The 15,461-nt window shown below is 37.0% G+C and overlaps 1 protein-coding gene across 2 annotated transcripts in view; it reads right to left on the minus strand.

Moving 5' to 3' along the window:
* Positions 1-1,996: 1,996 nt before the first annotated feature.
* tnfrsf9b (tumor necrosis factor receptor superfamily, member 9b) overlaps positions 1,997-15,461 on the minus strand; it is a 19,041-nt gene continuing 5,576 nt past the window's right edge. The window contains exons 2-7 of one of the 2 annotated variants that reach the window (XM_056468532.1): positions 14,911-15,030; positions 11,772-11,906; positions 11,618-11,687; positions 11,384-11,505; positions 5,174-5,299; positions 1,997-2,620 (exon numbers count right to left, since the gene is read on the minus strand). In XM_056468532.1, the coding sequence (XP_056324507.1) occupies positions 2,487-2,620; positions 5,174-5,299; positions 11,384-11,505; positions 11,618-11,687; positions 11,772-11,906; positions 14,911-15,030 (707 nt within the window). In that variant the 3' untranslated portion in view covers positions 1,997-2,486. Of the gene's footprint in view, positions 2,624-5,173; positions 5,300-11,383; positions 11,506-11,617; positions 11,688-11,771; positions 11,907-14,910; positions 15,031-15,461 lie in introns of both variants that reach the window. The other variant, XM_056468531.1, reaches the window with a different exon arrangement.

The following is a 15,461-nucleotide window of genomic DNA, read 5'->3' on the forward strand; positions in this document are numbered from 1 at the left end:
ACTATACACACACACACACACACACACATATATATATATATATATATATATATATATATATATATATATGTGTGTGTGTGTTTAAAAAAAACAGTTTGAAAGAATGGCTCAGTTACTCAAAAGCCAAACACTTTCATTACTGGATGAATCAACATTTTTGATGAATCTCTTGATCAAATGATTCAGCGACAAACACATTTTAATAGTTGCTTGTAATTGGTGGTCGCTAATTGATGTTTACTCCTACAATTAAATATAAGCACATACTGTCGTTATTGCAAACTGTCACATGACCAGCACAGTCACATGACCATACACTCAAAAAAAAAATAAAGTTTGTTCAAGCTACTTCTTTAAAATGAGCTGGAATGACACTCTTCAGGATTTTTTTGGGACAACAATTGTTTCATGTTCAATCTACTTAAATTTATAAAAACAAATAAGTTAACTTTTTCATGTTGCCCCAACACAAATCGATTGTATGGAACCCAGCATTTTTTACAGTGTATGACCAGGAGAAAACAAAAGCAAAAGGTTAGTAAAGCATGTCAAAGACCTTTAGCACATTTTCTCTGTGGTGTCAAGTATTAAAATATGAATTCACAACAGTGAATAGTTTTGTTCAGTGCAGTCATAGAATGAGTACAAATGTTGATAATTATAGCCACCGGTAGGATATTACAGTGTATTTAGGTATACATCTACTTACATATATAATAAATATCACTTTGACAAATTTACATTAAATCAAATTAGTGACTACATTTTAATACTGGTGACACTAATAAAAACAATGATATATGCTACAATGAATGAATAATTTTGAACTTTAATGATCGTGGTTTCCCCTTAGTATTCCTACCAGTGTTGCCTAAGGGTTTTTAAAGTCTGCATGAACTTAATAAATTAATAAATATTAGTTGTGGCATATCCCTTAAATTTATTAACACATTATTTTTATTCAAACACTTTTCCATTAAAAAATTTAATCTTATTTCAAGAGGTTACCACTCATGTATGATATGATTTGACTGTTTCATGTCTGGCGTTCAATGCGACTCAGGACCACAAAATGTCTTTGGTTCTCATTGTGCACTATGTACTGTATACTGTACAGTATATACTGTATAAATAGCTGTAAACTATATACTACATAGCTGTAGGTTAACTACATTTATATACTGCCAATCCTTTACACTACTTCATTACTCTTTTTCCCCATTTTGACTAATGTACAGCTGCTTTGCTACAATAATCATTGTGAAACGCGCTATACAAGTACACTTGATGAATTGACTTTGTATGGGTCAAAATTTTTTAAATGTCAAAAATCATGTTCTTTGAAGATGTTTAGTAAATAAACACAGTTGAAGTCCAAATTATTCGCCCTCCTCTGATTTTTATAAATTTTTTTCTTATTAAAATATTTCCCGAATGATGTTTAACAGATTCAGGAATTTTTCACAGTATTTCCTATAATATTTTTTCTTTTGCTGAAAATCTTATTTGTTTTATTTTGGCTATGAAAGCAGTAAAAAAAAGTTAAGATCAATATTATTAGCCCCCTTAAGCTATTTTTTTCAGTTGTCAACAGAAACCACTGTTATACAAAGACTTGCCTAATTACTAGGCCACATGGAAATTTGCACGCGCAGATTTCTGCAGATTTTTAGCCCATAATTGAGTCTACTTGTGTAAATGTGTGTGAAGTTATATTTATTCAGTTTTTTAAATCATTACAGTAACATTATTGACTAATATGAAAATGAATGATTTATTTACAATATAGTTTGTAAAGTAATATTTAGTCTTTTAGTAGAGATATTAAAGACATTACAGACTTCCTTTATTTCCAAATAAGTGGATCTAATTGGATTTGCATTGTAAACATTAAATAACAGATAAAAAGGTTTTATTTTTTTATTTCAAATATTAAGTTTTTAGTTACATTAATCCCAAAATCAAGTCACATAAATCCACAGATTTTTTTACAAAATTCTGTGCAGAAATAGCAAAAAATGTCCGCAGATTCTGTCTGGCCCTACTAATTAGCCTAACTTGTCCAATTAACCTAGTTAAACCTTTAAATGTCACTTTAAACTGTATAGAAGTGTCTTGAAAAATATCTAGTCAAATATTATTTACTGTCATCATGGCAAAGATAAAAGAAATCAGTTATTAGAGATGAGTTATTAAATGTGTTGAAAAAAACTCTCCGTTAAACAGAAATTGGGGATAATAAATATACAGGAGGGCTATTAATTCTGACTTCACCTGTACATTAACATGTCGTTTTTGAATAGTGATACGCATTAAACTAAGCACTTCATTTCAAGTTTAAAGACAAATTTAATAAACTAATAGATTCCAGATTTCCCAACAGCCAAATATGGGTCTATCCTTATAAACTATACATCTATGGAAAGCTTATTTATTCAGCTGACCCTTAAGACTGGTTTCGTGGTCCAGGGTCACACTTGTGTTCCTCATGGCTGGAGTGGGCCGATGTCCTGAGACAGCAGTGAGGACTGTGAGCTCTGACTGCTGCTGCTGCCACCGCGCTCCTGCTGAGGGAAACAGAAACTGCTCTCCTCTGAAACCGTCTCTGCATTCGCTGCTTCTGCTAAGAAAAACACACACACACACACACACGACACAATAAAAGTATTAAGCATTTATGGTAGTAATTCTGGTTTAAAAAATATATATATGGGTACAATGAGATGTAATCCCCCCCTCACTGTTCATACAGTTGAATTATTAGCCGTCCTGTGTGTATATATATATCTAGTTTCTGTTTAACGGAGACTTTTTTTTTTTTTAACACATTTGTAAACAATAGTTTTAACTCATTTCTAATATCATCTCTGATTTCTTTTATCTGTGTCATGTTGACAGTAAATAATATTTGACTAGATATTTTTCTAGATACTAGTATTCAACTTAAAGTGACATTTAAAGGCTTACTTGGGCAAGTTAGCGTAATTAGGCAAGTCATTGTATAACGATGGTTTGTTCTGTCGACAATCGAAAAAAATATAGCTTAAAGGGGCTAATAATATTGACCTTAAAATGGTGTTTAAAAAATTTAAAAACTGCTTTTATTCTAGCTGAAATAAAACAAATAAGACTTTCTCCAGAAGAAAAAAATATTATAGGAAATACTGTGAGAAATACTGTGAGAAATTTCCCCTTTTGCCCAGTAGGCCTATCTTGTGTTTTATTTGCTAATGTAAGCTATTTTTTAAAAAGATAAATAAAATGTATAAAACTCTACATTATTTGTATTACTTTATAATACTTATACATCTGATAAGCTTTTTATATTAATGGACAATGCACAGATGTTGATGTTTCACAATGTTTTTACACTACATTATTTGAATCAAACAAGCTTAGTTTACAATGTTTACATTGCTCTACTTACATTAAATCTAAATCCCAAATATCAGAAATGACAACAGATTAAGATTTAATTAATGTCAGTTTTAATGTTATTGATTAATTCACTACTTGACAGATTTTATTCATTCATTTTCCTTCTGCTTAGTCTCTGGTTTCCACGGCGGAATGAACCGCCACTTACTTGACAGATTTATGTGTTTTTAATTTCTGGTGGTTTGTATGTGTTTTATGTTTGGTAAAATAATTTCTAATTGCATGTTTTGTGATTTTCAGCTAATTACACTGTCTTGTCCCAATAGGTGGATTTAGAGCAGGCATGTCCAAGCTCGGTCTTGGAGGGCCGGTGTCCTGCAAAGTTTAGTTCCAACCCAATCAGCCACACCTGGGCTAGCTAATCAAGCACTTACTAGGCTTTCTAGAAACATCCGTGCAGATGTGTTGAGGCAAGTTGGAGCTAAAATCTGCAGGACACCGGCCCTCCAGGACCGAGTTTGGACACCCCTGATTTAGTGGGTTTTGCAAAAAAAGCACAAGTGGATTTAGCTGGTTTTGATGCAAAAGAAAATCTACCTTCTTCAAAACCAAATAATTGTCTAAATTGACATTTTTAAAAATGGTATTTTATTTACCAGCTAATAACCTAATCATTACATGTAAAATGAAACTTCTGAACATAACTATAGGAGCCTTATAGAAAATGCTCATTTACAAGAAAAGAGGTCTGATGGATTTAGAGGGTTTTACATCTGAACTCTTCATATATAGCAATATAAAAACCATATATTATCACCAATTCATTTTTAATACATAAAGCTTAATTACAATCTGAATCAGAAATATATTATTAATAAAACCCTTATATTTCTTTACGAAAAATATAACACAACCTCTACTTTTATTAAAATATAAATAAAAGAAATGTAATTTAATTAAAAATGGCATTTTAATAACAAACATTGCACCACAAAGCAATACAATAGCAATATAAAAAAAGCCATATATTGTCACTGACTAACTTTTAAAACATGAAGCTTTATATACATGGAGGGTATACACAGGAATGTAGTAACCGGGGATGATGGGGGGGATACGTCCCCCTCACTTTTAGAGACAGACCATTTAGAAACAGGTAATTAATAATTATTTGAATGCATGATCTCATACAGCTGCCCCCCCCCCCCCCCCCCACTTTTAAAATGTCCGCTACGCCCCTGGGTATACACTGTAGAGAATAAAAAGAGAAAATAACCCTGGAGGATTATAATTTATTTAAAATAATTCAACCTTAGGGTGACGCAGTGGTTAGCACTGTCGCCTCACAGCAAGAAGGTTGCTGGTTCGAGCCCTAGTTGGGTCAGTTGGCATTTCTGTGTGGGGTTTGCATGTTCTCCCCGTGTTGCCGTGGGTTTCCTCCGGGTGCTCAAGTTTCCCCCACAAGTCCAAACACATGCGCCATAGATGAATTGGGTAGGCTAAATTGACCGTAGTGTATGTGTGTGAATGAGTGTGTATGGATGTTTCCCTGTGATGAGTTCGGCTGGAAGGGCATCCTCTGTGTAAAACATATGCTAGATAAGTTGGCGGGTCATTCCGCTGTGGCGATCCCAGATTAATAAGGGACTAAGCTAAAAAGTGAATGAATGAATGAATTCAACCTTATTAATTAAAATGATTTGTGAATGATTTGGAATTTCCCCAAACCAGAAGTGCAACCCATGAACTCCATAGAAAAAGCTGGCTATTGTGTATGGATGATGTGTCTTTTTACCAGCGAGAGGATCATTTCTTTCTTTCTGTCCGTCTTTTCTTCTTCTCCACTCCAGCAGGATGAGGGTGGCCACAGGGAAGGAGATGCAGAGAAGCCCAAAGATGATGATTATTATGGTGAAGACCACTGTGGTGAAGAGAAAGCATGAGTCAGCCTCGGTGTGTGATCTTTACTGATGCCCATTGAAACAATTGTTGAGGTTTATAGGTTTAAGGCCATGTCTATTCAAAGTTGACCTTTTACACACACACACACACACACACACATCAATAGAATGAGTCATGAAGGTTACATTAGTTATTTTGGTTTTCTAATCATACACTTGTGGGGGAAATCACTTGATAACTCTTAATTTGATAACCTAATAGTTAACAGTTTCTCTGTATTCATAGGTCTGAGTTTAAGCAAGGTTATGTTTTTTTTTTTTTTTGCTCCGTAAACTACATTACAACTACTTACTTGCATTTCTTTTGTAAATCTAAATAAAAAAAACATGTCAGACGTTTCCCAGTACTGGGTTGCGACTGGAAGAGCATCCGCTATGTAAAACATATGCTGGAATAATTAGTGGTTCATTCCACAGTGGCAACCCATGATAAATAAGGGACTACGCTGAAGGAAAATGAATGAATGTGTTAGGTGACCTTTTACACAGAAAAGTGCGTCACTAGAATGAATAATGACTCATGACCCAGGGTTATGGTGACACTGTGGCTCAGTGGTTAGCACAAACGCCTCAGAGCAATAAGGTTGCTGGTTTGAGCCCCGACTGTGCCAGTTGGCATTTCTGAGTTGCATGTTCTCCCTGTGTTGACGTGGGTTTGCTCCGGGTGCTCCGGTTTCCCCCACAGTCCAAACACATGCGCTATAGGGGAATTGAATAAACTAAATTGGCCGTAGTGTATGAGTGTGAACGCAAGAGTGTATGGGTGTTTCCCAGTACAGGGTTGCAGCTGAAAGGGCATGCACTGTGTAAAGCATATGCTGGATAAGTTGGCAGTTCATTCCGCTGTGGCAACCCCTGATACATAAGGGACTAAGCTGAAGGAAAATGAATGAGTGAATGTCAAAGGTGACCTTTTACACACAAAAGTATGTCATTAGAATGAATCGTGAATAATAAATCATGGTTATAATTCACAAAAAATCTAATCATACACACTTGATGTGGAGAAAAAGTAAAACACTTGACAGCTCTTAATTTGTCTGTATTTATGGGTTTGAGTAAGAGCAACGTGTTTTTTTTCTCTCTGTAAATTATGAATATAAAATAAAAAATGATCATTTAAACACTCTTATGCCTCATTCACACTAGCAGCGACTTTGTAGCTGCCTTTCACTCTGGGTGGCAACCTGCTGTGAACGCAGGTCTGTGTAGGTCACGGCTTAATTTGTGCCGGTGTCATGAGAAATCGAGTCCCCCCTGACAATTAGGTTCGCCTAGGATCCTATAGACCCATTATCATGTTTGTAAACATTCAGGATGCGCGTGCAGGGAGGTGGCAGAAAGAAACCGGGAGCGCTAGCTCTTACAGCGAGGGAATGACATCCGATGCAGTCCAGAGTTTGTTGTTGTCTTAGAAATAAGATATATTGATTACACATTATATATATTATTTACATAATGCTTTCAGCATATTATAACAGCTTGTCACCAAGTGATAAGCACAGAGATTCTGCAAAATTAAAGTTTAAGTGAGTGGTGTTCATCTGACAGCTCCATTACCCTGCTGAAAAATCCAGCTTAAACCAGCCGAGGCTGGTTGGCTGGTTTTAGCTGGTTGACCAGCCTGGTTTTAGAAGGGTTTTGGCCATTTCCAAGTTGGTTTCCAGCCTGGTCTTAGCTGGTCAGGCTGGAAAATGACCAGCTAAATCTAGCTAAAACCAACTTGACCAGCCTGGTTTAAGCTGGACATAGCTGGTTTTGGCTCCCAAGGCTCCAAGCCTGGCTGGGCTGGTCAAGCTGGTTTTAGCTAGTCATTTTCCAGCCTGACCAGCAAAGACCAGGCTGGAAATGGATGGAAACCAGCTTGGAAGTGGCCAAAACCCCTCTAAAACCAGGCTGGGCAACCAGCTAAAACCAGCCAAGGCTGATTTAAGCTGTTTTTTTTCAGTAGGGTAGCGATAGCACGCTCCCAATGAATATTGGATAAGACGAAATGACCAAGCATCCAGCCCCAAATACACAATCTCATTGAAGCTCCAAGTGATTTTACAGAAGTTTAAGATCTACAAGTCTTTGGATGCCAACGAAGTTGTTCTGTGTTGTCATGTGCAAGAAATAATGCTCCAGGATGACCAGATTCAACACTGTAGAGCTAAAAACCGAGGTTCTGCTTAGCCAAAGACAAGGAAAGAAGACGGAGTTAACGTTATACAAGGCCTGGGTAATTAATCACCAACACACAAAACGACAGCATTCTGACAGAAAACTACACCTGTACAGCAGGGTGTGTGAACTTACACATAAAGGTAAAGGTGGTTTTATATTTGCACATTCTGAGTTTCTCCTTAATAATATAATTACATAAAAGTATTATTTGCAAACTCTAAATAGCGAAATCATATTAGCAGCAAATTACTATCAAAGTACAACATGTTTACAGTCAAATAAACAGTGTTAATGTTGTTTTCAAGTCACACTTGCAGGTTATTTCAGACCGAATATTCAAAGTGCTGAGGTAAACAATGTTTGGAGTGTGTCACAAGTTGTCACTGAATGAATGCGTGAGTCAGCGTGACTACAAAACCAAGTTTACCTTAATAACTTACACTCACGTTTCATTCTTAGCATTCAGTGTCCGCAGTTTAATTAATCATATGTAACGTTTTTGATTGGAGAAATTATTTCAGCAAAAACAGAGTAATGTGTCTGATTCAGCATAGCGTGAGCTTACCTGATATAACATGAGAACTGCAGAGTCCAGCATTTCTAATTACGTCGTCACTTCATTCAGCTCCCTTTTAGCCAAAGACGTCTGCGGTTAGCCTTAAAGCAGTGTGGTGTTCGGTAATAGTGAAGTTTTCTATTTTTGGACTTTCGAATTAGGCCTCCTACCGCACAACACGACATCTTTACTATTGCAGCCTGTGTTTTTTTTTGCAACCGGGGACCCGTATGACGTCATGTGTGAGTGATATAGTTTGTAGCGCCTGATTAAAATATAAATATGCAGTGAAATCTCGTTTAAATGTATGTCATTTAAAAGAGCGTTATAATGATATAAAACTATTTTAAATGATGTATTTCGTCGACTGATGTACAACTAAAGGCATGTGTAAAGCTTTTATTTTAGATTAGCTTACGACGTGCTACTATTTATGTAAATATAAAAATACATAAAAACATCAAAAAGATATTTAATGTTTACAACCGTTTCAATTATTTTAACTATGCATATCTTTAACTTGTATTTACTGATAATAATGTTACTAATATGATTATGGTTAAAATGTCAAGACTGAGAATAGACTATTAAAAAGCACCAAACATGATTGTTATGGGGTATATGCCAAAGCATGCTAATAGGACTTTGAATTTGCCAGTAACCTGGGTTAATTGTTTCCGTTGAATTGTATGCCAATGCAAAATCTGCGAGTTTAAGGTCAGTTTTCTTTAAAAATCAGCGATCTCCACTGGCTAAGTGATATCCGATATAAAGTGGGCCTCAGATTGTACTAGAAGCAATTAAATTAAAGAAAATTTCCCCCTCCATGTCTTTATAATATGAGCATTTATTTTACCCCAGTAATGGAGTTTCTGCGCTAGCCTGCCGATTCTGACGGGCGGGTGCGAGTAAACGGCTTTTTGGCTCGTTTTATGCTTGAGCAACCAAATGAATGTTTAACTGATTGTATTTGAATTACATAACAACATCGATGCTGTAAAAGGAATCGTATAAAATGAAAAATAAAACTCACTATACCAGGTCACCGGAAGTTTATCAGTATGGGAACAACACTAGCTCGACATATACCCTATTGCACTGTGGAGAAGTACAATAGTTTTTGATCAGGCATTCAACGCAGACGATCCATTGGGGTCCCGAGCGGACTCGATTGGGAGGACCTGATTTCTCATGACACATTATACCTATATCCTGCACTTGCTGCTATTGCACTGCTGGTTAGACCTAAACTGCATTTCGTTGCCTTGTACTTGTACATGTGTAATGACAATAAAGTTGAATCTAATCAAAAAAAAAAAAAAACACTGAAACAAACCAGATCCTTGTTTTACCTATCCTCCTCCTCAACCACCCTCCTCCCCTGTCTTCTGTTCACTTTCTTCCACGACTCCCCAACCCTCTTCACTTATGTCCATGACACCTCTACATCCTCGGGTAACATGCCAGATCCGTTACCCCGATCTGTTCCGGGACCTCGCAATTCACAAATTAAGCTCTGGTGTAGGTATATACAGAACAAATACAACTGGCCTCTGAGTGGGCTGAGAGAGGATCACGTGAGCTTTACTGGTGCTCCTCTTGGCTGTCGCTCAAGAAAGTTGCTCTATATTTGCATAAAGTTGAAGGATTCTCAACTTTGTTGCGTCTGTGATGAAATGCCAACTGTCCCAGCCGGGACTCGAACCAGCGACTTTCTTGCTGTGAGGTGACAGCGCTACCTACTGCGCCGCCCTCATTTTGACCATTACCATGTATTTTTGCTTTGCTTCTAAAAACGTGAGATGTGGCACTCAGGAATGGGTTTTAAAAAAGCACAGCACAACGTCTATGTCATGCAATATTATAAACATGATGTAATAACAGACCAATTAGAAACAAAAAAACAACATGTTATGATAAGCACTTGAACATATACCACACAGCCACAATGAACGCCTCCACCAAGATCAGAATAAAATAAAACAGCCATCATGCCAACTTTCTACAATAAATAGAAGCTCGCAACGGTTGCCCCGCCTCCAAGCTTTTCTGATTGGTCTGCTGCTGTGAAACTGACAGTGATGAGCTGTGCTGTGTCAGAAAGTTTAAGATCTTTCATCTTGCCCATTCCTCTTTGCCATACCTCTCAAGCTCTATCATTTTGGATGGGAAGCGACGGTGTACAGCCATTTTCAGATCTCTCCAGAGATGTTCAATAGGATTTAGGTCTGGGCTTTGGCTGGGCCACTCAAGGACATTCACTGAGTTGTTGTGAACCGTCGCCCCAGTCTGAGGTCAAGAGCACTCTGAAGGTTCTCTTTCAGGAAGTCTCTGTACATTGCTGCATTCATCTTTCCCTCTATCCTGACTAGTCTTCCAGTTCCTGCTGCTGAAGAACATCCCCACAGCATGATGCTGCCACCACCATGCTTCACCAAGCTTAGGGATGGTATTAGCCTGGTGATGAGCGCTGCCTGGTTTTCTCCAAATGTAACGCCTGGCATTCACTCCAAAGAGTTCAATTTGAGTCCCATCAGACCAGAGAATTAGTTTTTTTAGGGTCTGAGAGTCCTTCAGATGCCTTTTGGTAAATTCCAGGCGGGGAGTGGCTTCCCTCTGGCCACTCTACCATACAGGCCTGATTGGTGGATTGCTGCACAGATGGTTGTCCTTCTGTAAGGTTCTCCTCTCTCCACAGAAGAACCCTGGAGCTCAGAAAGAGTGACCATCAGGTTATTGATCACCTCCCTGACTAAGGCCCTTCTCCCCCGATCACTCTGCTTAGATGGCCGCCCAGCTCTAGGAAGAGTCCTGGTGGTTCATCTTCCACTTACAAATGATGGAGGCCGCTGTGCTCATTGGAACTTTCAGAGCAGCAGACATTTTTCTGTAACCTTCCCCAGCCTTGTGCCTCAAGACAACCCTGTCTCGGAGGTCTACAGACAATTCCTTTGTCTTCATGCTTGGTTTGTGCTTTGACATGCACTGTCAACCCTGGGAACTTATATAGACAGGTGTATGCCTTTTCAAATCATGTCCAATTAACTGAATTGACCACAGGTGAACTCCAATGAAGCTGCTGAAACATCTCAAGAATGATCAGAGGAAACAGAATGTACCTGAGCTCAATTTAGAGCTTCACGCCAAAGGCTGTGAACACTTATCTACATATATATATCTATATATATAAAACTGACCTCACTGATGATATATATATATATATATATATATATATATATCATCAGAACATCATCAATGAGGTTCGTTTCAACATGACCACTATCATGCCCACACATATCTTTTACATTTCTGTCATACATACTTCCAATGTTTGCATCATTTCCTGGCACGTCATTTGGTGGTTTAGTGACAGCTTTCAGGCCGCAGATCACATCTGAAGATGCAGTTCCAGCAGCGATGATCTGATGATCTGGCAGTGTACATCTGCGGGTTCAGAGAAAAAGCATTTATCATGGTGAGATGTATCACAGTTTGAGATGTAAAACATATTTAGTATATATTAATGGACATATATAGATGTTAAAATCCATTTTACTTGGTCCAGCTGACGCAGTTCTGGTGAATCTTGTCATTGTACTTCCCTGGAGGACATGGCTCACATTGTCCTGAAATCATTAATCAAAGATCATCAGTCAGATGCATAATAGTTATTAACATCAAAGTAGTAAAAATGATCTAAGGAGGCTTACTTAGTTTGGGCTGTTCTCCTTTGCCACACACTTTATAGCAGAAAGTGCACCTTTGATCTGAACATTGATATCCTGCTTTACAAGCACAAACGGTGTCGCTGCTGGCGGTGCAATTCGTTTTTACCCACATGAGACCTAAAAAGAGGACAGGAAAGAAACTTCTTCAAAATAAAACAACAACACCTTTAGCAGTATATTATATGTGGATTAAATATAGATATGAATAAAACTGTAATGTTTGGTGTACACAGGTACTGCTGAAGTAGATTAAAGCTTCAACAAAGGAAAAATTATGAAAAAAATGTATTCTATTTAAACTCTAGAGAGCAAGTTGAAAGAGCAATCGAATATTTTTGTCATCAATTGCCCTCCATATTTGGATTGTGTGTAAATACAAGCTCTGACGTTTTCATACATATATTCCAACAAACCATTGCATTACATATGCAAATAAAGTCTCAAATAAAGCAATTTAATTGGCTGTTGGTACCCCAACAGGGTCAAACTGTGTTCACTGCTAATCTATTTTACACGTTTCATTTAAAACGTTTTGGCATCAGTGTTCCTCCATATTTGGATTGTGTGTAAATACAACCTCTGATGTTCGTATACATGTATTACAACAGACCGTTGCATTGCATATGCAAAAACAATCTTAAATTGTTGGTATTTTCATTGGTTGGTCATGCTCTGCTAATGTGCACTGTTACTCTATTTTTCTATATTTACTCTATATTTCGTTTAAAGCGTTTGGCATCAATTGTTTTCCATGTTTCAATGGTGTGTAAATACAACTTTTAATGTTCATACACATACATTCCAACAGAATATTGCATGAAATATGCAAATATGGTCTTAAATAAAACAATTTAACTGGCTATTGATGACAAGGTCAAACTGTGTCCACTGACCCCCAAAGTTCACAAGATTTGTTTAAAGTGTTTTGGCATCAACTGCCCTCCATAGTTATATGGTGTGCAAATACAACCTCTGATGTTTGTATTCATTCATTTATTTTCTTTTCGGCTTCGTCCCTTAATTAATCTGGGGTCGCCACAGCGTAATGAACCGCCAACTTATCCAGCATGTTTTTACGCAGCAGATGCCCTTCCAACCGCAACCCATCACTGGGAAACATCCATTCACACTCATTCATACACATACACTACGGACAGTTTTTAGCTTACCCAATTCACCTGTACCACATGTCTTTGGACTTGTGGGGAAGCACCCAGAGGAAACCCACGTGAACGCAGGCAGAATATGCAAACTCCACACAGAAACACCAACTGACCCAGCCAAGGCTCGAACCAGCGACCTTGTTGCTGTGAGGTGACAGCACTACCTACTGTGCCACCGCGTCGCCTTGTATACATATATTCCAAAATAATATTGCATTAAGTATGCAAATATGGTCTTACATACAGTAATTTAATTGGCTGTTAAGGCACTGACAGAGCCAAACTGTATATTCTGACCATCAAATTTCAAAAGATTAATTTGAAGTCTTTTGGCATCAACTGCCCCCCATATTTATATGGCGTGTAAATACAACCTCTGATGTTTGTATACATATATTCCAAAATAATGAAATCAAATATGCAAATATGGTCTTACATACAGCAATTTAATTGTCTGTTAAGACACTGACAAAGCGGCGATGCAGTAGCGCAGTAGGTAGTGGTCGCCTCACAGCAAGAAGGTCGCTGGTTTGAGCCTCAGCGGGGTCAGCTGGTATTACTGTGTGAAATTTGCATGTTCTCCCTGTGTTGGTGTGGGTTTCCTCCGGGTGCTCCGGTTCCCCCACAGTCCAAAGACATGCGCTATAGGTGAATTGGGTAAGTTAAACTGTCCATAGTGTATGTGTTTGAATGAGTTTGTATGGATGTTTCCCAGTGATGAGTTGTGGCTGGAAGGGCATCCGCTGCGTAAAAACGTGCTGGATAAGTTGGCAGTTCATTCCACTGTGGCGACCCCAGATTAATAAAGAGACTGAGCCAAAAAGAAAATGAATGAGACTGACTGTATATGCTGATCATCAAATTTTATAAGATTAATTTTTAAGTGTTTTGACATCAACTCCATATTTATATGGTGTGTAAATAGAACCTCTGATGCATACATGTATCCTAACAGACCATTCCATTAGTTTGCATATATCAATGTATCATTTGCATATCAAATACACAGTGCACTGACAATGACAGTCACTGCACTGACACGGTCAAACTCTGCATTGACCACCAAATTTTACAAGTTCCTGCTCTTCACATTTGTACAGTGGTTTGGACATAATTAGTATTTATATGTTTTGGATGAGAAGATACATCAAACAAGTATTCAGTATGAGCTACCAATTTTATGGATAGTGCTATAATGTATGTTTACCACCAATATATATATTGTATAACAATATAATATCATGTAATAAAAATAACATCTGATCTTTGTATACATACAGTTGAAGTCAGAATTATTAAACCTCCTGAATTATTAGCCCCCCTGTTTATTTTTTTTTCCGATTTTCCGTTTGACAGAGAGACGATTTTTTTCACCACATTTCTAATCATAATAGTTTTAATAACTCATTTCTAATAACTGATTTATTTTATCTTTGCCATGATGACAGTAAATAATATTTGACTAGATATTTTTCAAGACACTACTATACAGCTTAAAGTGACATTTAAATGCTTAACTAGGTTATTTAGGTTAACTAGGCAGGTTAGGGTAATTAGGCAAGTTATTGTATAACGATGGTTTGTTCTGTAGACTATCAAACAAAAAAATATAGCTTAAAGGGGCTAATAATTTTGACTTAAAAAAAAAAAAAAACTTAAACTGATTTTCTTCTAGCCGAAATAAAACAAATAAGACTTTCTCCGGAAGAAAAAATATTATCAAACATACTTTGAAAATTTCCTTGCTCTGTTAAACATCATTTGGGAAATATCTAAAAAATAAAAAAATATTCAAAGGGGGTTGAATAATTCTGATTGCAACTGTATCCCAATGATCTATTGCATTACACATGTAAATATAGTTACAAATACAACTACATTATTCTCAAACTTTGCACGTTTTGTTTTGGCACTGATTGCCCTCCATACGTGTATGCAGATTTGGACATATGCTGTACCTATACACTGGGAGCATCTCTGACAGGACTTCTCCTTTGGGTTAGTGATGAAGGTGTCTTTTTCACACGGAGAACACAAATCTTCAGGGTTTGGGCCACACTTTCTGACTAGACGGTTTCCTGCAACAGAAACACACATGATGGATTGATTAGTCATGCAAATATGAAAATGTATATCATATCATGTTACCATAATATACCATAATATATGGATATTAAGACGGTGAGCAGAATTATAACTTATTCAGTTACATTTTGACCCAGTTGAAGTACAAAACAAATGCACACATTTAGGTTAGGAAACTAAACATTGTAAAAACTTTAAGACCTTCAAAATACATCGAATTTTTCAGATTTTTGTACTATTCTTCTTCTAAAAAATAAAATAAACTATTATTTATTAGATAAAATAACTATCTGACATCATTTACGTTTTATGGTCTGATGATTTGCACCGGCTGTATGTTTGTGTAACCTTATTTTAAAATCATCCATTAATTCATTTTCTTTTCAGCTTAGTCCCCCCTATAGTAATCAGGGGTCGCCACAGC

The sequence above is a fragment of the Danio aesculapii genome, chromosome 11 (assembly GCF_903798145.1).
Source record: "Danio aesculapii chromosome 11, fDanAes4.1, whole genome shotgun sequence".
NCBI lineage: Eukaryota > Metazoa > Chordata > Actinopteri > Cypriniformes > Danionidae > Danio > Danio aesculapii.